The sequence below is a fragment of the Lontra canadensis genome, unplaced genomic scaffold (assembly GCF_010015895.1).
Source record: "Lontra canadensis isolate GAN:19392208 unplaced genomic scaffold, GSC_riverotter_1.0 scaffold93, whole genome shotgun sequence".
Lineage (NCBI taxonomy): Eukaryota > Metazoa > Chordata > Mammalia > Carnivora > Mustelidae > Lontra > Lontra canadensis.
In genome coordinates this window covers 2,116,720-2,141,454 of record NW_022631087.1, presented here as the reverse complement: position 1 = coordinate 2,141,454, position 24,735 = coordinate 2,116,720, and the positions used below count along the sequence as shown (strand labels likewise).

The 24,735-nt window shown below is 48.7% G+C and overlaps 1 protein-coding gene across 5 annotated transcripts in view; it reads right to left on the bottom strand.

Annotated features, from left to right (window-relative positions):
• Positions 1-24,735, bottom strand: part of RFX4 (regulatory factor X4) — a 160,928-nt gene that overhangs the window by 89,110 nt on the left and 47,083 nt on the right. For all 5 annotated transcript variants that reach the window (XM_032836706.1, XM_032836707.1, XM_032836709.1 and 2 more), the window contains 2 exons: positions 24,175-24,235; positions 10,082-10,205 (listed from right to left, as the gene is read on the bottom strand). In XM_032836706.1, coding sequence (XP_032692597.1) covers positions 10,082-10,205; positions 24,175-24,235 — 185 coding nt within the window. The remainder of the gene's footprint in view (positions 1-10,081; positions 10,206-24,174; positions 24,236-24,735) is intronic.

The window sequence follows — 24,735 nt, the reverse complement described above, 5'->3', positions numbered from 1 at the left end:
AAATCACGCGTATGGATTGATGCGGGACTCTGTGGACACCCCCAGGGCCAGGAGGGTAATAGCTACTGTGTTGCCCCTTGAGAAGTACCGAGGATGACAATTCCGAGAAGTCCCAGATTCCGTAGGTGAGCCCAGCATCGTCCCGAGGCTGCCTGGGTGACGTGTCACGTGTGACAGTATGAGAAGAGCCAGTCATCACACGCCGACTTACTTGGAATGAGGTGAGTTATATAAGCGGCAGGTTAAGTCAAACCTGGAATAACTCTGAGGGCGATAACAAGAGCGGGTGAGGGTGGCAATGGCAGCATGTGTGCGAGGCAGGAAATTTTTAGAACAATTGTTCTCAAGATTGCTCAGGAGGAAGAGTCGAAACATTGATGCTGGCGGTGACACATTAAAAACATGTAGGAAAGTCATGAGAGGTTGCCATGGTAAACTGAAATCATGATTTCAGCTCCCGTGGCCTGTGTTTGTATTTACCAGGCACTGAGCCGAGGAAGCCCCTCTGACAGCCATCACGTCAACAGCTCTCCAGATGGTCACTGTCACTGTCCCATTCTGCGGATGGGGAAACGGAGGCCTGGAGTGATTCAGAAACTGTCTGAGCTCACGCGGCGGGGAAAGGGTAGAGACGGGATCCGAGCCCCCACAATCTGACTTCTGAGCTCTCACACGGCACGACAGGAGAGACACCTGAAATAACAAACTATGGGACCTGGGGTGACATCAGACATCCTGACACAGACGCTCCACAGCAGATACTAAAAGTGGAGAAAAACACACACGAGAATTTAAAGTTGAAGGAAACTCTATCGATGTACCGAAGGGTTTCCTTTGAAAACTGGAAAGAGACCATTCCTGAAGGATCCTAATGTCCCAAGAGCACCTTTATCTTGGTCAGTGACCCCGCACAGGGGTGCGCATGACCCCAGGCCAGTGTGGCCTGTCAGCTCTCTTGAGGAGAGACAGCAGGCCCACAAAGTCAGAGGAACCTTTGGTTCCCTCTCCGTTCAAGGTATATGCAGCTGCCTCAAGCACGGGTCCCCAGAACACGCTGGGCAATTCGTGACTTTGCTCAAGCATGGCCAGACGTGAGGAAGGAGCCAAATATGCAAGGAAAAGCCACCCAGAGCCCAAACTGCCAACGACCTCAAGTCCTCACGGGGAAAAGGCAGGCTATAAATGAACCCAATTCATACATCTGGCACCCCAGCCTCCCCTTCTTCAGTCTCCCTACTGTTTCCTGGTGTTCCCCCACCCCACAGCCCCAGCCCTACCAAGCATGTGTCCCTCAGGAGAACCACTCTGTCCCTCTCTCCATCTCCTCAGCTAGAAAAGGAAGGTGGTTGGGTCCCACCAACCAATCTCTAAGGCTCTTGAATAGCTTTAACTCTTTGCATTTGAGGTCTTAGTAACCCATACGTATTAATGAATTATCCGGCTCTGTTCTAGCTGCATTTCCTCAAGGAAAGGAACTGAGGATTCTAGGACATCAACAAGTCTTCAGGGGACATGCAGTTCTGAGGTGACCTGGCCTTTCCACGTATTCAAATTACACTGTGTCACAGCTGTCACAGCTGTCCACGAATCTGCCTCTCACTGACACATTGGACGGTGCTGACCGTAAATCACGTTACCCTGCCCCAGCCTTAAGAGATCGCATCGTGCTGCCTCTGTTCCTTCCCATGGGCTCCTAATCTGAGGGTGATCGGTACACGTTTTCAGGATCCTGGCTTCCATTTCATAGTGGATACATAGGGGCCACGTAGGGAAAAGGGGTCAACAGGTTCCCCCTTGTAGCTGGGAGACGAGTAAGTCCCGGAGACGCCACGGTCATCACGGTGGCTATTGTTGACTTGCTGGACATCTGAAAGCTGCTAGGACAGTCGACCTTATAGTTCTTATCACCAAAAAAGTTCTCATCACAATAAAAAATCATTAACTACGGTAGTGAGAGATGTTACCTAAGCTTGTCTGGTGAATATTTCACAATAAACACGTATATCAGAGCATTATGTTGTACACCTTTAATAAGTTATATGTCCATTATATCTCAATTTTTTAAAAACAGAATACAATGGATTTTTAAAGTGCCCTTATGTGGCTAAAATGTCTCATTGTTTCCCCTTTTTCTTTATTAACCAAACTCTTATTTTTTATTCCAGGGGGCAATGTTCTACAGTTTCCAGCTCCCCTGACAACCAAGGGCGGCAGGCAAGATGAAGGGCTCTGGCAAATCTCCTGAAGACAACTGATTTGGCTGGAGTTTTTGACCTTTCTCTTCTTCCCCCCACTTTCTCCCACTTGTTGCCTGGAATACAGCCTTTGCCACTTTGGATCATGAGGTAAGGCAAAGTTGGAAGCCATCTGCTACAAAGGCCAGAGCACAGAAAGATCGAAGGTACCCAGGTCCCTGACGCTCTTCTAGAACTGTGATGGCAGCACTGGGTGATAGTCTCTTAGACTTATTCTACGTGAAGAAAAGTAAAATCGCTCATTTATTTATGTCACTGTTTGGGGATGGAGAAGGGCATTTTTTAAAAGCCACATTCCCAACACAATTCCTAACTGTTCCATCTTCTGATTTCCACCCAGGATTTCCTTCACAGAGAAGGTTCCAGTGGCCTGGAGTCAGCCATGTCAACTTTCAAAATGAACAAACCAACCAGCGTCTAGCTCACAGGGCCGTATGAGGAGGACACGAGATACTGCCATTACTGTTTCTAGCTGCAAAATATTTCCAGCTCATGTGGTAGAGACCGTTGCAAGTTTCCCACGTGACAGATAGAGGGACGGAGGTGCAGAGAGCAAGGGTGATAATCCTCAAGTTTAGGACTCCACACCTGGCATTACTGGAAACTCCTGGCCTATAGCACATGGTAGAACCTTAACCAAGGTTAAAGAAGACGTGTTTTTGCCTTTCAACCTCTCACCAACACATGTAATAGATGCTTGGAAAGCAATCCATTGGTAAGTCAGAGACGTACTCTGAGATCTGAGACCCTTTTTTGTTTCTGAAAAAGCTTAGCTTGCTGCTAAGCAGGGATGCTCCATTTTTGTGACGGTAGAGTTTTTGCTAAGAGTTTCCAAAAGACCAGTGGAGCCGCAGAAAAAAAGAAGTATTTGGTGACATTAAAACACCCTCTTCAGCTTCTGTGGCTCTCACAGGGCTGCTGTGGGGAGAGAATGATTGTGGGTGTCTGGGGCTCCTCCCAGATTGACCCCACTCTCAGGCTGCCACCCCTGCCCCACCCCGAGAAGGCAGCAGTCTCCTCTCTGCGCCCCTCCACTCATGGGCATTCCAGCTCAGGGGCACATCTGCCACTGTGCTCTGTGGTTTCCTACAGGGATATGTCCCTTCTGCAGCCTGCACCCCTCAAGGACAGACTATCTTCCTCTTCTTCTTTTTTTTTTTTTAAGATTTTATTTATTTATTTGACAGAGAGAGAGATCACAAGTAGGCAGAGAGGCAGGCAGAGAGAGGGAGGGAAGCAGGCTCCCTGCTGAACAGAGCCCGATGTGGGGCTCGATCCCAGGACCCTGAGATCATAACCTAAGCTGAAGGCAGAGGCTTAACCCACTGAGCCACCCAGGCGCCCCAAGGACAGACTATCTTCTTCACTCCAGTTCCCACCTGCCCGTACAGGGCTGAGGCCAGAGCAGGATGAGGTCAATGAATATCTAATAACTGGGTGAACCCAAGTGTTAAGGGGGAAGCATCATGGGGAATACTGGTAACAGGGTTCACAGTGCCTAGAACCCTCCAGTGGGGCAAGATTTGGAGGGGCTTTCTCAACTGCAATGACCAGCACACTTGCCCCTGAGAGACAGGCCAAAACTTCACTCCCAAATTCCATCATCTAAGAGGTTGCCATGTGGCTGCTAATGACCACACCGAAGTCCAAATTCCCATGGTTTTGTTGTCCACATAGACCTACTTCCTGCCTCCAGACATGCACACCCTACCCCCCCCCCCAAAATAAATGCTCTGGGTAATGACATAAGTTTCAGCGCCTGGACTCTTGGAGCCAGACTTCCCAGGTTCCCGTCCACTTACCGGCTATGTAGCCTTGGGCAATTTACCTTCCTGGGACTCAGTTTACCCATCTCTATAATGGGGGGAGGGTCATAGCAGTTCCTACCTCAAATAGTAGTTTGGAGAATGTTGATTTATGTAAAATGCTTACAGCAGTACAAGGTCATAGAAAGCTCTACGTGTTTGCGATTTTTATTCATTTTATAAAAAGTCCGAGGGCTGCATTCATAATTAGACATAGCTAAATACTTCTAACATCTGTTAAAGAGTTACCCTTTTTTCTTTAAGATTTACTTTTTTATTTGAGAGGGAAGGAGAGTGTGGGCAAGTGGGGTAAGGGGCAGAGGGAGAGAATCTTCAAGCAGACTCTCCGCTGAGCACGGAACCTGATGTGGAGCTCCATCTCATGACCCATGATATCATGACCTGAGCCAAAACCAAGAGTCAGATGCTTAGCCAACTGAGCCACCCAGCAGCCCCAAGAATGATATGTTAATAGGCTCTGGCAACTTAGCTGGGTATGATGTAGGTCAACTGATCCCTATGATCTTCGGTTTGTTTCAATGGACAGTTCCATTGTAAAATTTATTTTACTGCTTTTTCTGGAAAACTAGGGTTACCATTTTGGAAGTCTTTTTTTCTCAAGCCGACAAGCCTGCCGACTACAGCAGCAGGAGGAAAAGTTCAGGGAAAAGCAAAGATCAGATCACGCTCTCTTCTTCCCCACTGCAGGTCCCCAGGCCACACATGGTCAAGGCTGAGCTGGAGGTCAGGGAGGCATTTTCAAGTGGATTTGAGGCTGCAGGTTTGTACTGGACTGGACTAAAAGAGTCTGAATTATTGAAAAGAGGCTTGCTCTTATAATCAATAACCAAAAAGCTCTTAAACCTGCCAAGAAACCATCAGGGGTCAGGGAAGGTGGCCTGGCCAGAACATGGTAGAACAAAGCAAAGTCACTTTCTGTATGCACACTCCTGAGTTCAGCTTGTCCCGTACACTAGCTACATTTGCGGGGGCTCATCTGGGCATCTCTGAGAGTCGGGGTGTAACCGTCGGTATGCAGTGAGCTAGTCAAAACCCTCTGACACAACTCAGTGGAGGAACAAGAGTGGCCTGGAGGTGGGTGGTGGAAGGGAGGTCAGCTGCAGAGCCCATCCCTTTAGCCAGTGTGGATGGAGATCCATGGGGTCCCCCAAACCCATGAGCCCAGCAGAGGTCACTAGCAGGAGGAGACCTCGCAGGGCACCAGCTGGTCAAAATGACTCCCGTTGACTTTCCTCCTCCCACCCTTCTCCGACATCCCTCTGCCCCAGCTCTGGAGAAGTCGGAGGACAGCGGGAGGGCCCACCATGCCCCCCTTGCACAGAGCAAATCCTGCACCTCACTCAGGAAGGGAGAGACTCTGACTTCCCTGTCAGATGGAGGTTTTTGTTATTTGTTTGTTTGTTTTTGTTTTTGTGTTTTAAAAGATTTTATTTATCTGTTTGACAGAGAGAAAGAGTAAAAACACAAGCAGGGAGAACAGCAGGCAGAGGGGGGAAGCAGGCTCCCTGCTGAGCAGAGAGGCCAATGTGGGGCTCGATCCCAGGACCCCGGGATCATGACCTGAGCTGAAGACGGATGCTTAACGCCCCCCAGGCGCCCACAGATGGAGGTTTTTAACTGGACTGAAGAGGATTTTTTCATAGCTGAGAAGAAGTTTTAGTTAACCAACCAAGACCAAAATGATGATTAGATACTGTGGGGCTTCCCTGTGATGTCATCAGAGGACAGAGCGGGAAGGTGAAACAGAGGACTCTGGAGGTGGTCCCTCAGAGTACAAGAAAACACAGCCAGTTTCCACTGGTACCTGAACGAGTTCATCCCTGCTCAGCAAATGGGCTAAAGGGAAATGGATATCATGTCTGCTTTATATGGGCATCATGTAGGTCAAACAAATTCACAAGTGTCAAATGATTCCAGTGTCCTTGGCCATAACATAAGTCATTCAATCTTCAATAAATATCTGAAGATCTATTATGCGCCAGGGGCTATTCTGGGAGCCAGGGATTCACAGTGAACAAAAAGGTCCTTGTGGAGCTTCCATTCTAGAGAAGGAGGCGAATAAAAAACAAGCAACTAACATATATGTGCACATATATATTTTTGAGTTATGTCATATGTATATGATAGTTATACAGTTATATACAGTCTATAACTAGTATATAACTAGTTATATAGTTATAGACAGTCTATATTATCTGTAGTATGAAGTGGTACAATAATAGGCAATGACAGGTAGATAACTACCCATGCAAGATGAAATACATTAGTTGTATCATACAGGTAACAGTCGGGACAACAATAAGTGCTATTAAGAAAAGAAAAGCATGGGGCGCCTGGATGGCTCAGTGGGTTAAAGCCTCTGCCTTTGGCTCAGGTCATGATCCCATGTCGGGTGTGGAGGGAGGGGGGTCTCTGCTCAGTGGGGAGCCTGCTTCCCTTTCTCTCTCTCATCTGCCTCTCTGCCTACTTGTGATCTCTCTCTCTCTGTATCAAATAAATAAATAAAATCTTTTTTTTTGTTTGTTTTTTTAAAAGATTTTATTTATTTGCTTGACAGACAGAAACCACAAGCAGGCAGAGAGGCAGGCAGAGAGAGAGGGGGAAGCAGGCTCCCCGCCGAGCAGAGAGCCCGACGCGGGACTCGATCCCAGGACTCTGAGATCACGACCCGAGCCGAAGGCAGCGGCTTAACCCACCGAGCCACGCAGGCGCCCCAATAAATAAAATCTTTAAAAAGAAAAGAAAAGAAAAGCAAGGTGGGAAACAGAAGAAGCCAGATGGAGGGAGGCCAGTTTTAGATAGCGGCGCCTTCTTCCATTGGTAGAACACTTCACAATTTTAAAAATGTTCTCATAGGCGCTATGTCATTTTATCCCTGTCATGATTTGGGGAGGGATTACTCCCGTCTAGAAGTACGGAAATGGGAGCTCGAAAAATTTCAGTGACTTCAAGCTGGGTCACCTTTCGTGGTGGCCAACAGAAAAGCAGGCACAAGACCAGCTGGGCTCGAAGCTTCAGCATTCTCTGCGATGCCTAAATTAATTCTGGGACCCAAAGTCAATACGGTATTACTGGAAGCCACGCTTATGGAGTGTGGCCGCAGTGCTGGAAAGAGGATCTCTTTCAGATCGTACTTGGGGCAAAACAGTTGCTGCGCTCTACTCACTTTATCAAGGACGGTATCCCAGTCAGGCGACATTGGGGGAGAGCCTCACGGCTGACGCCTGCTTCACCTCAGCCCACTTGCAAGCTGGGGATGTGGGGGGGGGGGGGGGGGGGGGATGCTGCCAGCAGTAACTTTTTTCTCTAAACACGAAGCCGAAGTATTGAACCTTGTCTACTCAGAGTTGAAAGTTCATAGATGAATCGAAAGTTTGGATGGATCTGTTCAAAGCAAGGCTGCCCACGATGACAATCCCAGGCTTCACAGAACAACTGGTCCCTTTCTCTCAGGGGGAAGGCAGCTGCAGCTGGGAGCCCTCAGGAAGGGCGAGTGTGGCTGGGGCTCCAGCTCGAGGAGCTTAGTGCGGAAACCCTCAGCGGGCCCCTTCTGTCCTCTGTGGCTGGAAGGACAGCCCTAGTTCCCGGTACATTTGAAATCAATGTCTAGATACCTGCAAAGAGCTCTTCCATTTGTGTTTTTAATACCACTGGACTATGTCCTTGCTTTTGGAATGAAGATAAGATGGAGTTTGGCTGCCTTTTTAGTGACTATTTTGGAAGCAGCTGACATCATAATTCTTAGAGAGAAAAAGTTATTATTTGGAAAAAGATTCTGAAAAGCCATTTGGTGCACAGAGGTCAGCAGGAACATGGATCAGAGAACAGGGGTGATTTGGTGGAGGTGGTCCCGAGGAGGAAGGGGTGGGGAGGTGAGCAGTGGGAGGTGGTGGAGGGGGAGAGAGGAGGCAGCTAAGCAGAGAGGGCTGAGACCACTTGTGGGGAACCGGCAGGGGGAGGCCCCAGAGCCTCCAGTGTGGTGGGGAGTCTTGAACTGGAGATACCTATTCCATGGGACCCTGTTTGGGATTTAAGTCCCCCCTGCAGACTTCAGTCTCCTGGGATCACAGGTGCTTCCTACGGGCTGTCTGGTGCAAAGCCCAGAGGGCTGTGAGTTTCATCTCTGGCTCACAATGGTTCAGAACAGGGCTGTCCAATAATACCTTGTGTGATGATGAAGTGTTCTATTTGCACTGCCCAGTAGGACAGTCTCCAGTTACCTGTGGCCAGTGGGCATGTGGAATAGGGCTAGTGGGCCTGAAGAACAGAATTTTTTCTTCTGCTTATGTTAAACAACCGTCGTGGCTACTGTCCTGAACAGCACAGGTGGAGAGAGGTGCTCTGTGCAAAAGGAAGGGTCTCAGGTCAGGACAACTCAGAGAGGTTAAGGGATAAGTCCAGGACAGTTAGCATTCTGGATCTTTCGGTTCACCCAACCTCTCCCTCCATTGGAGGCCTTCTCTGAACTCTCCACTGGGGCCTCTACGAGGGAGTGTGGATGCGAGCGAATGTCCCCGGACCCCAGACAAAGTGACAAAGTGGAGTGACAAAGCTCCAATCTTCCCCTGCATTCCTGGTATGCCCTTCCTTCTCGCACCCACTGAGGTGCTCACCGACTTCCCTCGACTGTGAGGCTCTCCACAAGTGGGACCCACACTCCATTCCCTCCTGGGTCTCTGCAGAACACAGTGCCTGCCTCGTGGCCCATCTCAACCCACACCAAAGGAATGAAGAAATGAATGAAAGAAACGGCGAAGTTGCTTTCCCCACTCACTTTTTTAAACAATTATTTGTACGTGGAATGCATCACAAAACCATAGGCCCTCCCCTAAGTCACCACGGAGCACCCTCCCATTTCCTCAGTGGAGCTAACTCTCAGCCACGTGGCTTTGAACTCTCCGGCAGAGGGGCAGGGGGGCAGTTGCTGGCTCAGGCCTAACGCTGCTCTCTTTCCCCTAACCCAGTGATGACTGATGAAAGGTCACCTCTTCCTGCCACTTCAGTCCTTGTTATGGGCACACCTGGAAACCTGGTGAGGAATCCTGGTACAAAACACACCTGCCTTTTTGTGAGCAAATGCGGCAAAACTTATACATGGGGGAAATAAGCTAATAAAAGGAGGAAGAGTTTGGATGTACTGGCTCAAATTAAATTAGGTATTTTAGAGGTATAAAAACCTATATATATATTTTTTAAGATTTTACTTATTTATTTGTTTGTTTACTTAGAGTGGAGGGAGGGGCACAGGGGGAGGGGAAACAGAGGATCTTAAGTAGACTCTGAACTGAGCACGGAGCCCGACTCATGGCTCCATCTCACGACCCTGAGATCATAACCTAAGTCGAAATCAAGAGTCCGATGTTTAACCAACTGAGCCACCCAGGTGCCCCCAAACCTGCATTTCTATCAAACAGACTAAACATTAGTCTTAGAAGAATGTTCCAGCAGTGTTCCTTGGCCTGTTAAAATGAATGACCAGCGACAAGGAGTTTTTGTGGACATAGCCTGAAGTGTGGAATGTATTTTTATCACGAGATGGACAGACAGCAGCCAGGCCTACAGTCATGTTACAGATAGCACCGCTCCCCACAGAGGATTTTCAGACTTCCAGGCTAACGATGTGAGGTCGTTTTCCAGCTTCCCCAAGGCTTTCCCAGTACAAAGCCAAGCAGTCTGCCTGCCCCAGCCTCACTGTTACACAAGCAACACGCTGGGGAGTTTAACACTGGCCTCTCGGAGGAAAGAGGCCAGTTCCTGCAAATTAAGTACTGAGGAAATTCAAGTTATGTGTTCACTTTTTCACTTGAGGACCTGTCCAAATCGTTTGGAGTTTTCAATACTTTGCAATTAGTTCGTTTGGTATTCGGCTTGGTATCACCTTGTTAAGATGTGTTGGTTGCGGCAAAAACCAAAGCAATGAAGATGTCAGCAAAGCTTAAGACTGGTGCATAAGTGACTCAGAAGACGGGAAGAGGAGGAGGGCTGGGGAGGCCGACTCACCTTCCCGAAGCTGGCCGCGTTGACAGGCTGCGTGTCGTTCCTCTCGCAGAAGTCCAGGTAATGCACGTACAGGGCACTTCGCGGAATGCAGACCCCCTCCGCGATCTCGTAGTTCTCCTCCAGCCTGCGGACAAACACCCAGTGAGCAAACCTCAGGCAAGAGGGCACGCGCCTTCTAGTCCTGACCAGGAGAGAACTCTTCCTCCAGATGGGGAAACCGAGGCTCAGGAGGACCGAGAAACCTGCCCAAGGTCAGGCATGGAGTTGGTAGGTTAGCGGGATCGGACTCGTGGTCCTTGTGGGTACGACTTTGGGTCACTTTCGGCTCAAATTCCCAGTCCCTCTCTTCTGTGCTGTCACTGGTCTGGCCCCATTCTGGGTGGGGCAGGTTCCAAAATGTTCCAAAAATACACAGGAGCTTACAGGTGCCCCATTCAGCCGAGCTTTGAACCACATACTCCCTTGTGCAGCCTTTTCTGATGGGGTCCCAGAGTTGGAGCATCTTTGTTAACAAGAGCAGTGGGATGGCCTGAGAACACAAATGCCAAAGGAAAAGCCAGACAGCTGGACAGCCAGGGACCCACTGACTGAAGGGAGGTTTTATGGCCACAGTGGAGGCTGAACCCATTGGTCTCTTTGGGATCATTATGATTCCATTCCCATCACCTTCTCAATGAGTACAGTTTAACGGCCCAGGGTGAGGGCTTCCTACGGGGGCTCAGACCCCAGTGTGGTCACCTGCTGGCTTGATGACCTTGAGCAAGTTATTTTTTTTTAAAGATTTTATTTATTTGACACAGAGAAATCATAAGTAGGCAGAGAGGCAGGCAGAGAGAGAGAGAGGAGGAAGCAGGCTGCCCGCGGAGCAGAAAGCCCGAAGCGGGGCTCGATCCCAGGACCCTGGGATCATGACCTGAGCCGAAGGCAGAGGCTTTAACCCACTGAGCCACCCAGGCACCCCCCTTGAGCAAGTTATTTAGCCTCAGACCTCAGTTTCTTTTTGGAGGTGCTGGCTGTAATCGCCTTCGATCACATAACAATCAGATGTGACGTGTGACCTGAGCCAGCACCGTGAGAAACATGATCAACACTTCAATGTCGGACCTCATCATCCTCCACTTTTCCTCTCCGTAAAACCTCTCTGGGTACCTACACGTCCAGAATCTGTGCTAGATCTTGGGCACATAAAAGTAAACTAGGTAGAGTTTGTCATTTTTCCCCTCCTCCTTAACACAAACACCAGAGTGGAGGCATCAGAAAGAATCCTGCCCCCTTTGTCACAGACAGCTTGGAAGATTGAACACTTCTTCCGATAGAACTGCTGGGGTATGTGACAACTGGGGGACATTTCTTTGGGCTTGCCAAATCCACAGCCTGGGGCACACGCTGCTCAATTAACTCAACAAGAGAAAATATTTCTCTTTTGATCACAGATTGGATTTTAGGAAACAACCCAAAGTCACTTGGAACCAAGTTGGAGGGATAAAGTGGTTGGAAGAACGCTTTCATCCCAAACAGTTTGGGGGAGGGGAAGGAGCAAAAATAAGGCGTGATCCTAAAGCAGTGAAACAAATATCCTCAAATGGCTTCTAGTTTCTCCGGGGGCACTTGCCAAAGAAAGGGTCCAGCACTGTCGTAACTATGAAGTGCAACGAGGACACGGCCTTCCGAGGTGCCCACTTGAAAAGGCAGCACTCGCTTGTCTCATTCCGATATGCGGTTGAAAGAAAATCAATTCAATCATTTCATATCCAGACCCTACAGATAAGTTCAACCCCAGGCACACTCAGATGAATGAAGAATCCTGGTGTGGAATGGTCTCACCATCTCACCCACTCCCCTCTCTTCTGGGAAGGGGGATGCTGAGTAACTCCTGACAGTTTTTAGAAGTGTTCCAGGAAACAGTTTGTGCAATCCTTTCTGTGTGACCTAATTCCTGGAGACTGACACGGTGTCTGAGTCACTCCTGCATCCTGAAGGCCAGCATAGCCCTTGGCACACAGCAGGTGCTCCATAAGTGCTTGACGGCTAGATCGCTGCCGTCATGCATTCATTCCACAAATACTTACTGATCTAGCTCCTGCCAAGTGCTGGGGATGCCATGGGGAGCAAGACCATCCTTGTTTGCATACAAGGAGCAGATTACTGGTGGGCAGATGGATAAAGACACAAGTAATTAATTCAACACATGTTTATTGAGTTCCAGGTGGTGTTTTAGACATTGAGGAAATAGCAGTGAACAAAACAAAGGCCCTGTCCTGAAAGGGTTTCCATTCTAGTACATGTGTCCCCAACATCGTAAACCAGAACTCTAAATGTGGTTCCCTGTGGGGAAAGGCTTTCACACAGAGATTACATTTCTTAGGGCTGTCCTAAGCTTTAGGTTGGCTATGAATGGGAATCAGCCTTCTAGCTTAGCCTGGACCCCTGCATGCCATGCGCAGCGTTGTTTCTCACTAAAAGTGAGCTCAGAGGTCCAGAGAACCAGCTTATGCACAAACCTGTGTGGGCCATCTGAATCCTACAGTTTTCACAAATGGGGGTCTCACAGATATGCTTTGTTTGACCTGAAAACAGTGTTGGCCCAAGGACACTTCATATAAGAATCTAACTTCCTTTGAAAAGGCTGAGATCTGGCAACACTGAGCCCATATTCCCGTATGACCAATAACTGGCCAGAGGTATGTGTGTCCTCGAGTTGGGCAGAGTCCCCACTCCTCCCTCCTTTTCTGACACCTAATCTATTTTCTGTTCCATGTCTGGCTCCTGTAGGCTCTTATGTCGACATGAGGCACAACCCAGGCCCTAGCTCACTTCGCAGCCTATCTGCGGAGGATAACGCACAGAGATAGGAATCCTTAAGCACAACAGGAGTGGTGGACAGTGGGAAGATGTTGTAAAGGTTCGTGGATGGACTGGGATTGAACCTTGTGACAACCAGGATGGTTAGCATGTCTTGCTCTCTTCAAAGGATGCCAGGCACTGGGTACCTGGTATCTCTTTCCATTCTCACAAAAACCATTTGAAGTAGGTATTACACCCATGCTTTCGATGGCAAAACTGAGGCTCAGGGAGTGGAACTCATGTGCCCGTGGTCAAGCAGCCAGTCAGTGGGACAGTCTTACTCTGTGGGACAGCATCCTTGCTCTGGTGGATGGAGGGGTTCCAGGTGAGGAAAACAAGGAGGATGAGGACACAGCAATACACGCTTTGGATGATGAAGACAACGGTATGAGCAGAGAACGGGTTTGCAGAGGAATCTCTGAAAACACGAAACCATGGGGGAGGGGATATGGAGAATCCTTTGGTGCCCACAAGAGAATACAGCCTGGCACAGGAGTCTGGCAGCCCTTGGAGTTTAAGAGATACAACAAAAGTGTTATTTTCGGGGGGTGGTGAAGCAGAACTCAGAGAACTGAAAAAATAAAGACTCAGAGGAGGGAAAAGCAGAGTGTTTCTGGGATGCTGCAGAAGTCAGCACTGTGTCATCAGTAACAATAGTCACTAAAATTAATTTAAGGCTTAATATGATCTGTTAGGCAGCAACGGGTTGACTGTAAGAGAATATAACAATCAAAACAAAAAACACCCAAGTCTCATAGGTTTCATCTCAGACTCCTGAGAGTCCTACTAAGCAACTTCCTTTAAAAGCTTTGATTTCGGGGTGCCTGGGTGGCTCAGTGGGTTAAAGCCTCTGCCTTCAGCTCAGGTCATGATCCCGTGGTCCTGGGATCGAGCCTCGCATTGGGCTCTCCACTCAGCAGGGAGCCTGCTTCCCTTCCTCTCTCTCTGCCTGCCTCTCTGCCTACTTGTGATCTCTGCCTGTCAAATAAATAAATAAAATCTTTAAAAAAAAAAAAAAGCTTTGATTTCAACTCTCTGGACGATGGGGGAACATTTTCCAGTCCAACACACACACACACACACACACAACTTGGGCGGCTACAACTTTGTGCAGGACAAGCTGTGGGGAGGAGAAAAGTATCCCTTTTTGCTCATCCTTGCTAACAATTTCCTAAAATTAATTTTGGCCAGAAAAATCCATGGGTACATTCAACACGCATGCATTTCAAGCCATTCAGAGCTCGTCTTATGAAAGGCATGTGATCCTTTAAAATGACAGGGGCCAGTTACATTTTCTTTAGCATATTGTGGCCTGATCAGATTCATTCTTTGGAAAGGTCACGGTGGTGCCGTGATGGTGGGAGGCCACGGCTGATTAGTGAGGCCTGGCACATACATGGCGGCTGACTAGTGGTATCTGTTGAATGAATGAATGAACAAATGAGACCACTTAAGAGCTGCTCCAAAAAACCAGGCAAGAAGAGATAGAGCGTGGAGTGGAGTGAAGGAGTGGCCGTGGGGGCAGAGACAGCATTTAGGCTGTGGCTGCCAGCTGTGAGGTGGATGGGAGAAACCAAGGCACGCTCTGGGGTTCCTGACTGGGCCAACTGCACGGCTGGGGGCCCCATTCCTCATGACTAAAGACTGCAAGGGAGTTACGGAGGGCAGGAGTGATGTGGTATGAAAAAGCACAGGCTCCCAGGTAAATTCCTGAGTCCCCTTCCCATTAGCTATTTTATTTAGGCCCCTCCCCCATGCCTCAGTTTCTACTGGACGTTGCCGTGGCTTGTTTGCTCACTCAGTAATGCCAACGGATCAGCATTAAAATGGAAGGCCAAGGTTAAAATGTATCCCATTAAATAAACCCATAGCAGCAACAAACTATGTGAATCCATATGGGTCCGAGTCACAGTTCACACAAGCTGGGTTAATTAAGCAGTTACCTGCCAGAGGCCAGAGCCTTCTAAAGGAGAACGTTTCTATGCACGTTTTATTCCTCAAGGTATCCAGGTGGCTTATGACTATGAAGCATTTTAATAAGCTCTGCGACTGAATGGATGTAACTGGCATTCAGGGCGACTTGGACACTTGATGAGTTTCCACAGAAAGAGCGTCATGATACCTTTCCCCAAACCTCCTTACGGAATCCAGAGGTCCGCGTGTGTACTCAAGTTGCTAATTGGAATGTCCGCTTCGCTGACCAAGGCACCACGGAAAGAAAGGCAGTTAATTATTTCTCTTCATATCTGATGAAATCTCCCCTTTTCCTCCTCACTTGTGGAGGACATCATTAGTCTGAGATGGTGAACAATACTCCATTATACCTGGATATTTTTAATGATCAACAAAAAATTCCCCACGTCTTCCATTTTCTGATCTTCTATTTAATAACGCGATCATATTTGAATCGAGCCCATCCTATTATGCGGAGATAATGAACTGCGTCCAGGAGCCAGCAGGAGTCATTATCTGCGGTACACAGTTTGAGGAAGACCTCCTCTCGAGGTTTGGGGTCGCGGGGCGCGGGAGGAGGCTCTGTGTCCGCGCTTGCCGCGAACGTCTCAGCACCAGCACAACGGGCCCTGCTGTTCTCCTGAGCAACCTGTTCTCTTCTACGTACACGTGAGCGTTCGGTTCAGAGTCTCCTCTCCCCAGGTCCTTGCAGACATGTCTCTAACAGAGCCCTCCTCTTCCATTTTCCCAGAAGATCAGACAGCAGGGTTTTTTAAAAAAAAAACTTTGCTGGACATAGTAACTTATTACTGAGGCTTTCAGAGTTGTCCGAGACTTAAAAATCTGTGAAAACACACTTGCCAAGCGATCGGAGGCCAGATGGTGATCCAAACCCACCCGTGGCTTCCCTCTGCCTCTGTGAAGTCCTAATTCCCTCCCTTGGCATCTAAGACCCCCACATCGGACCCCTGACTACTTCTCCAGGCTTCCGCCGACCCACTCCTCTGCACATACACTTGGCTGCAGCCAACGGGATAACCCCCCCCCCCCCCCCCCCCCCACCCCCCCCCTTCCTGGGGCCCCCCCCCCCCCCCCCCGCCGTGAGAAGCGACCCGCTCTACTGTGTGCCTCGCCCTCCACCGACCGGCTCGGATTCCTCTCTCCTGACGCCCGTGTTTGATTCTCACCCAGCCCCTCTGAGGACGGCCTCTTCACCGGTTCCTCCTGCTCGTCGGATTCCCGTATTCGTGCGCTCGGTAACATGCAGGGTGCTGCGATGGGCACCTCCCGGCACCCAGCACCGTGCGTGGAGCACAGCATGTGGACAGGAGGCCCAGCCTCTGCCCCTCCAGCTCTCCCCGCCTGCTGGGCCTCTCCAGGGCTCTTGGATCCTTCTGCGGCTCCCGCCGCCTTCGCTGAGAAGCAGCACTGGGTTCCGACATGGCACTGGCTGGGTTTAAATCCTGCCTCCGCCGCTCGCAAGCGCTACCGTCTCGGCGGTGCTGCTCGAACTCTCAGATTCTTGCCTCCTTCTTCGGTAAAATGACCCAAATGATTTCCCCCAAGGCCGCAGAGGGACTCAACGAGAATCCACGCACAGCCGGCAGCCCGCCGGCCGGCAGAGAGGGACCCGGGTAAGGACGCCTGCCAGTGTTATTCTAGGTTACGGAGGAAGAGTCCTGGAATGTTTCACAGAGTGAGAGTCCTGCGAAGGCAGGAACCAAACCGAACCCCTGGTTTATGTTAGCGGAGTTCCTAGCCCTGAACACAGGCAGTCAAGACTTCAGAAGGATGAACAGAGGAGGCGGTGGGAAGGAAGGAAAACAGATTTTTGCACAGATCAGAAGAGCTTTGTTTTTCTGTGTTGTTGTTGTTGTTTTTTTTTTAATCTTAAGACCTAGGTGATTAAAGAAAAACCGGGATTCATATGAACATATTTGATTTATATTTTCCAGTGCCTACAGTGTGCCAGGCATATTCACATTTTCTATAGCTACTGGCACAAAGTGGGTAACATCTCCACCACATGGAGGAGGGAAGGGACTTGCCCAAAGCTGTTATGCTGGGAAAAGCCGGGCTTGCAGTGTGAACTTCTAAAGCCCTCACTATGCTATGGCCTGACATTCATGGTGGGGTCAGTGAGCCAGCACACATTTATTGAGCACCTACTACGTGCCAGGCTATAGAAGACAGCACTGCACACCAATACACAATTCCCGCCATTGCCTTTAGGAAGCCAATGGTTGATCCGAAGAAGATGGGAACCAAAGAGAGAACAGCACCAGACAATAACTACATACGAAATGGGGGGCTCTGGCTCTGACCAGATGTGAGGCTGATGGTATAAAAAGCCCAAACAAACAAACAAAACCGATCCATTTTATCCAATAGCACTTAAGTCCACGATTTGCTCCTGGGTAGACGCACCAACCAGACACCCGCGTTGAGGTGGCTCTGGGAATTGTCCCAGGACCTCGGCTGACTCTGCCTCCCCTTCAGGGGCCTTCTTGGGAGTCAGGCATTCCCCTGCTCGGGTGGAGTGAGACTGTGACCCTCTGCTGCATACAGCTGCCAGCTTGGTTTCCTCCTCTTTAAACAGGGCTGGCAGTCCTGCTAACTCTACGGGGTTCTCACAAGGAACCAGAGAGCTCAGCCGCTGATGTCTCCTGGTGCAAGCCCGCTTGAGCGTAGGTTGGGCTGATGCGGAGCAACGGACGGACTCAGGGACGTAGCGCCGCCATTGTAATTATGGAATTGGAATTGGATCAGAACCTCCAGGAACTGAGGTTCCTCCATAACCTGTGATTGGCCAATTGGCCGACAAACTACTGGGTTGGTATTCCAGAAAGGCCTGGGATTAGCCAGGTTCTAGAATCCTTATGTTTATTTTTTGGTTTAAGTCGCGCCCCCCACCCCCGCACTTTTTTTTTCTGGACAAAAATTCGGCATCATCTAACAGCACAGTGCCCCAGTTCGTCACTGTTGCTGATGCTTCTGCCAGGGCTGGCCTGGGGGAGGGCAGCCCAGAGCTCTGGGGGGACACCCCTGACAGCTGAGGTGATTTGGGCACCATTCTCCACCATGAGCCATCCCCCCTCTTGATATTCTCTTTCCATCCCTTCCCTGTCTCTACGCATCTCTACTTCACCGTCATGAACACCTGTGGGAGTGTTTGCCATGTTGGGGTCAAGAAGTGGGAGTGGTCGGGACACACAGGGAAAAACGTTAGTGGGACTACAGAACTGCCCGCTCAAATGTCTTTACCGTATTATATCTTAACCACAGCACAAAATACTTTAAAAAAAAAAAAAGAAAAAAAGCTCCTAGCACCACTCCACGTCTTCTCCTGCTCTGAGACCCACCCCTCATGGGGTCCTGACTTCGTCTCTCCATCGGCAGCAGAGGACGCAGCCACACCTACTGGCATTACCTGACAGCTCTGGCTGTGTCAGACCTAAAAACGTTTGGCCTGCATTTCCAGAACCAGGTGGGCAAACTCCTATGATGGAAGCAAATAAGATCATGTCACTGTTGAGTAAGGGATCAAGTCAGAAAGGGGTACGAAACATCAGGTGTCGGTCACACTCGATGACTCTGGTCTAGGAGCTGTGATCTGGTGTAAAACTTCAACATGCTTCTTTGGAACAGCACAAAGCCCAGCGTTCTACCTCTGGCCTCCAAGAGCATTTTAAAAGGAAACATGAAATTTATTTTGTTTCCTATTAATTTGAACTATCGAAAGGCTGTCAATCTCCCAAGACTTCATTTTAATTTTTTCGAAAGAAAGGGGAAAAAATGCCTCCCAACAAAGTGACAGTTTGGTCTTCTACCATCTTCCATTGGGGAAGGGCCTCCCTCCCTCTGTGAACTGCTGAAAAGGAGGATGTCTCGAACCCTGATTGGTGCCCAAGGAGCCGGAAGGGGCACAGGCGACAGGGAGGTGTGTGAGAGGCCAGGGCTGTGCAGGGGGGACATGTGCTGGCAGCGAGCGGGCCAGGATGGAGGCACAGGCTGCTTTCCATTCCCAAATCCTCTGCTTGAATAGAGGTTATTGTGTGGCCGGGTCTCCAGCAGCGCTCACCCTCCCCGGCGGCTTGGGCTTTACTAACCCTCGTGACCAAGGATGCTGGAAAGTGTTTGGCAGAAGGCATTTGACAATATTTGCCTGTTTTCTGCTGGGAGCTGCCTCCAGATCACGTGGCCCCAATTATTTTAGGCCGCTTGGCCACTGCATTATTGGTTTTTAGAGTGGGGATGGTCTCAAGGGTGATGGTGAAGGGCCTCCTGGCAAGGAGGGAGAAGGTGGGGAAGCAAATAGCTCCTACCCCAATTCCCAAAACAAGCCAAGCATCCCAAGAGAGCTCAGCACAGTAGGGCCTCCTTGGCAAGGAGACCAGTGTCCTTTTCTGGGCCTGCCCCCCTCGCGGTCCTGAGGGGCTGCACATGGCCACTGCAGAGAGGGGATGGCGTGAAGCATGCACGTGCCTCGGAGAATGAGATGCAATGGTGTGGAGCTAGGTCCTATTTCTTTTTTATTTTTCTTTAGAGAGAGAAAGAGTGGGATGGGGGAGGGGCAGAGAGAGAGGGAAAGAGAATCCCAAGCAGGCTCCAAGCCCAGCGCGGACCCTGATGCGGGGCTCAATCTCACACCCCTGAGATCATGATCTAAGCCAAAATCAAGAGTCAGACACTTAACCAACTGAGCCAGCCAGGTGCCCCCCTTCTTTTTTTCTAAGTATTTTGTATGGTGGGTGAAGATACAAAATGGCAAAACCATTTGAGAGGGCAGATTTTATTCCTATTAATATTTTCTGAGCACCCAACTCTTCTACTCCTTGACCCCAACATGGAGAACATTCCCACAGGTGGGCAAGGGGGTGGGTATGAAGAGATTTCCAGAAGCGCTGTTTGTGAGGGCACAGATGAGATCTGGACACAACCCAGATGTCCATCAAGAGGCAAGTGGCAGGGACGCCTGGGTGGCTCAGTTGGTTAAGCGGCTGCCTTCGGCTCAGGTCATGATTCCAGCGTCCTGGGATCAAGTCCCACATCGGGCTCCTTGCTCAGCGGGGAGCCTGCTTCTCCCTCTGCCTCTGCCTACCACTCTCTCTGCCTATGCTCATGCTTTCACTCTCTTTCTCTAACAAATAAATAAATAAAATCTTTAAAAAAAAAAAAAAGAGGCAAGTGGCGAAATCCATGGAATTGTGCGCAGCAGTTATAATGGGGCTGCTCTTTACCGACTAACATGGGGATGGCTTCGGGACTTTCCAGTGAGGAAAGAACAAGCCATGGGTCGATACAGTGTAGGAGCGTGTTTTAGTGCAATATATCTGCATTCCTTTCAGAAAGGAAGAAATACGAAATCCTAAAAATCACAATTTGGAAACTTGTGTTGGTACACAGACACGTAAACGTGTCGACAAGGACTGTAATCACACAAGCACACTTCTCACTGGTGACAGGGCTGCTCCGGGGGAAGAGGCAGGAACTACAACCAAGTTAGCCTCATAAACAATATTTCCGTTTTTAAAAGAGGAAATATATCCCTCGTGTAAATTAAATAAAATAAAATAGAAGCAAAAATAAGTATTGAATTTGTATCTTGTCTTTTTCTACAATGTTAACAAAAGGGAGAGAAGAAAGTCAGACAAGGGGAAAAGGGGGGAAATACATGAACACAGATTTCGCTCCGAACTCGCTGGTGGCCAGAGCAGAAAGGGTACGCAGGCTGAATGATATCATTTTCCCTTGCAAAATGGAGGGTGCGTCCAGTTCCTTTTCAGAGACAAAGTATTTGTGCTGAAACTACATTCTAAAAATTTTGCTCAAGTGCAACTTTACATATAGGAGGTCACGTGTCTTCAACTACAGTCTGAAGCACGACTCTGTTTTTATTTAAGAGAAATGCTGGCTGATGGGTATTAAGGATAGCATGTGTTGTGATGAACACTCAGTGTTTCACGTAACTAATGAATCCTTGAACACTACATCAAAAACGGACGATGTACTATATGTTGGCTAACTGAACATCATTTAAAAAATTTTTAAAATAAAAGAAAATTTTAAAAGAGAAATATTGGGCCACCTGGGGGGCTCACTTGGTTGGGCACCTAGCTTTTGGTTTCAGCTCAGGTCATAATCTCTGGATTGTGGGATTGAGCCCCACGGCGGGCTCCTTGTTCAGCATGGAGTCTGCCTGGGATTTTTTCTCTCCCTCTCCCCCTCCTCCCAACTCAATAAACAAGTAAATAAAATCTTTTAAAAAGAGAGTCTTTCCTGCTGTTCACAGATCCTCTACCCTGACTCCCTCTCCCTATCTTCATCACTCTGCTATCTCTTGCTGTGTCCCACACTGGCTGCTTCCTATGGTTCCTTGAACAAGCTCAGCCTGCCTCCCATCCTGGAGGGAGTGGCAGATGCTATGGTGTGTGCCCAGGTTACTCCTGAGGACTGAGGCATCCTTCCTCACTGCTGGGAGGTTGGTACTGAGACTGAATCTGTCCTAGGGAGTTGTCCTCAGCAGAATGTGAAGAGAACTGACTTGCCCAAAGCTTCACCCCCCTCCCAGGGGACCGCTGACATCCAGTGATGGGCAAGGGGGGAGGAGGTAAAGACCTGGATCCATTGCCTAGATTCTGGTCTCTCCGAAGGGCCAGCCCAGCCTCAGAACTCCCTTAGAGACTGCTGAAGGCTCTGCCACAGCCTCCTGTTGACCTGACACCCCCCCCGGCCCTGCCTACCCTAGAGTCCCTCACACCCCCACGTGTCGATACTGGGGGCACACCTGAATAAAACACCGGTATGCAGGTCTCTGCTCAGGCTGCCTCTGGGAAAGCCCAACCTACAATAGTACAGATTTTTTAGAAGCTGTTCCCTCTGCCTAGAATGTTCCCCAACCCTGATTCTCACATTGTCATGTTGTCAGTGAGGACTTCTTGTCATACAAGTGTCCACCTTAAATGTCACCTCCTCTGGGAAGCTTTCCCTCACCACTCCACCTAAAATACCCTCTGAGACACTACCCTGTCAGCCGATTCAAATTCTTTGCACAGCACCTGTCAGCATCTAATGTATTCCTTGTTTCTTTATCATTAATAGGATACTTCTATATCATTATAAATTCACCTCCCCTGGGTCCCTATTCCTGGGCTGTCTGATTCACTGGTACATTATCAGAGCCTAGAAACAGGGTGTGGCAAATAGAAGGTGCTTGACCAACATTTCCGGAATTAGTGACTAAAATTCTGTCTTCTACATAGAAAGAGAACTGGAGAGCAATTTGATGTTCTTCAAACAACTTGAAGTCTTTTGATAATAATAAAACAAAAATTGCCAAATTCTCAAATCTGATTTGGCCTTGAAATTAAAAGTTATTTTTTAAAAAAATCTCCTGCCTGACTTTGTGAATTGGAAGATGTCATTTCTTCTGGAATCATCTATGTGACCCTTTACGTAGAAACAGATATTAGGGAGTGAACCGATGGTGCCTACAGCAAGAAGGAGAGGAGCCCTGACCCCGGATGCCCGGGCGACTCAGAAGGGAGGATACGCCGAGCAGCCGGATCTACGTCAGACGTCAGATGCTTCAAGCACTTCGTCTCCATGAACTCGTTCCCTCTTCATGACTCTCCCTAGGAGTTAGACACCACTGCTCTCCCCAGTGAGCAGACTGAGGCACAGGGAGGTTAAGGACCCTGTCCAAGTTTCCCCAGCTGAGGAGAGGCACAGCTGGACGTTCATTCTGGCAGTCGGACGTAAGAGGTGGTGCTACCACCTCACGATTGCCAGGCAGATGTCGAGAATCATAGAGAAATAGGCATGAACAAGGTGATTTTCTTCTGCTCTCATTCACATCTTTTATTCTGAAACAGGTGCCATGTTCAGGTTATTTAAGTCAGAGTGTCTGCTGAGTCCTTGCATTTCTAGACACTCCCGTGCCCTAAGTCCTTTGTATGGATGCCTCGTTAGATGTCCTGGCATTATGGGAATTTGTGTGACCATAATTTAGGGGGAAGGGTGCAGGCAGAGGTCTGACCAGGGAATAGAGTAGAATTTTAAAGAAAGCCAAAAGCAGCAAATGCAACAAGAAAAAGAATATAGGGACAAAACGATGGAAACAAGCCAAAGTCTGGAAATCAAGCTCCTGCAAACAACCCACTCTCCTTGTAGCCAAGCGAGCCGAATGTTGAGACCCTCTTAGAGAAGATTGAGTTACGCTCCTGAACACTTTCCCCCATGCTGTCTTCCTCCCACCTGTGCGTGGATTAGTCGAGAGAATCTAATGCGATTTGCTCATTAAAGCCCACCTGCTTCCTCTTCTCATTTGTTCTCTCCTCTCTATCCTTCCCGAGTCTTCTCTTCCTTTCTTCCAAAGCAGGGGATTTGCAGTTAAAGAGACCCAGCCAGGTTCTTGCCTGTGCGCCTTCACGGCTCTGTGTAGATTCAGGCAAATGACTTACTTGTCTAAGCTTTATTTTCCTCATCTGTGAAATGGGCATAACAATATCAACTTCAGAGAACCGTGAGAATGAGACCAGGCATGAGGCACATATGGAAAGCTTCTGGCATGGAGTCTGGCACGTAATTGGTCTTTGTGCCTTCCCTTCCCCAGTCCTTCTTCCCTCTCCTTCCTTCCTTAATCTCCTCAGGTCTGCTGGGCTGGGCTGCCAGTGGAATTAACAGCCTTAACTGAAACGATGTTTGGGGGAAAAGCTACAACACGATTTCTAAGTGAGCCTCTTACAGGAGAATTTTATCTGTAAACCTCAAACATGAGAGCAGCCACTCAAACAACATCCATTAGGTGTTGCACCAAGTCCAGGAATTCCAGATACCGAAAGGAAAGCCACTGAAGTAGGTAATGCTTGTTTGTGTTATTAATGTTAAAATAATTATAGTATAGTTGCAATTAAATATGAACCCATGAAGGACTCTTTGGTAGGGGTGAACAGACCTATGTTTCTGTAATTTGCTGCAATGTTGTTAATTGTAACAACGCATTCCAGAAAGTCAGTGAGCAACACCCTTGTGGGATCCAGCCCTTGCCAGGATCTTGATGACGGGAAACAAAACCTACCCACCAAATAAAACAAATATGGAAATCCAAATCTCCAGGCAGGATCTAAGTTGAGTATTTTACACAGAGCTGCAAATCAAGCTGATTGCATGTGAGCTACTGGATGTCAAGTTCTCAGGACAATGTCAGACCTCCCAGTGACACCCTGCTCCGCTGGTAGGAAGTGACAGTTGCGTGAGGGCCCCATCAAGAGAAAACTTGCTGAAAATGAACTTACCATTGCAGAGTAGCAGGAGTGGAGTGGGGCTTGGATGCTCTATTGTTTTCTTTTTCCTCATCTGTTAAAGGAAAGAAAAAGGAGTGACCTTCAGTAGGAAAAGTACTCTCCCAAGCAGCCCAAGGCTCCCAAGCATTTGAAGAAAACTCAAAAGCTGATGCTTTGAAAGCAGTGACAGTTGGGCTCTTCCCACATGTTAGATATCTTCCTGAATAAGGAAAAAGGGAAACTGACTTATACAGAAAACTCTTAGAGCACTTGGCATTTTTAATTTGATGAAATTCATCAGAGTTGAAGAGCTGTCTCTATTTCTGAGCAATATGACTGTGTTCACCCAATTTACTATTTTTCCAACTGTAGCTGGATGTCTGACTCTATGATTCGGACCCTAAGAACTCACCATTTGCTCCTGCTAACCCCACGGAGAAGTATGGGGTAAGGGAGAGGGAGTCAGTGTCCAGGAGACTCAGGATAGCAAGGTCAGAGGGCTGCGCTAGCCCACTTCTCTGTAAAGGGCCAGATACTAAATATGTTAGGGTTTGGGGGCCAAAAGGCAAAATC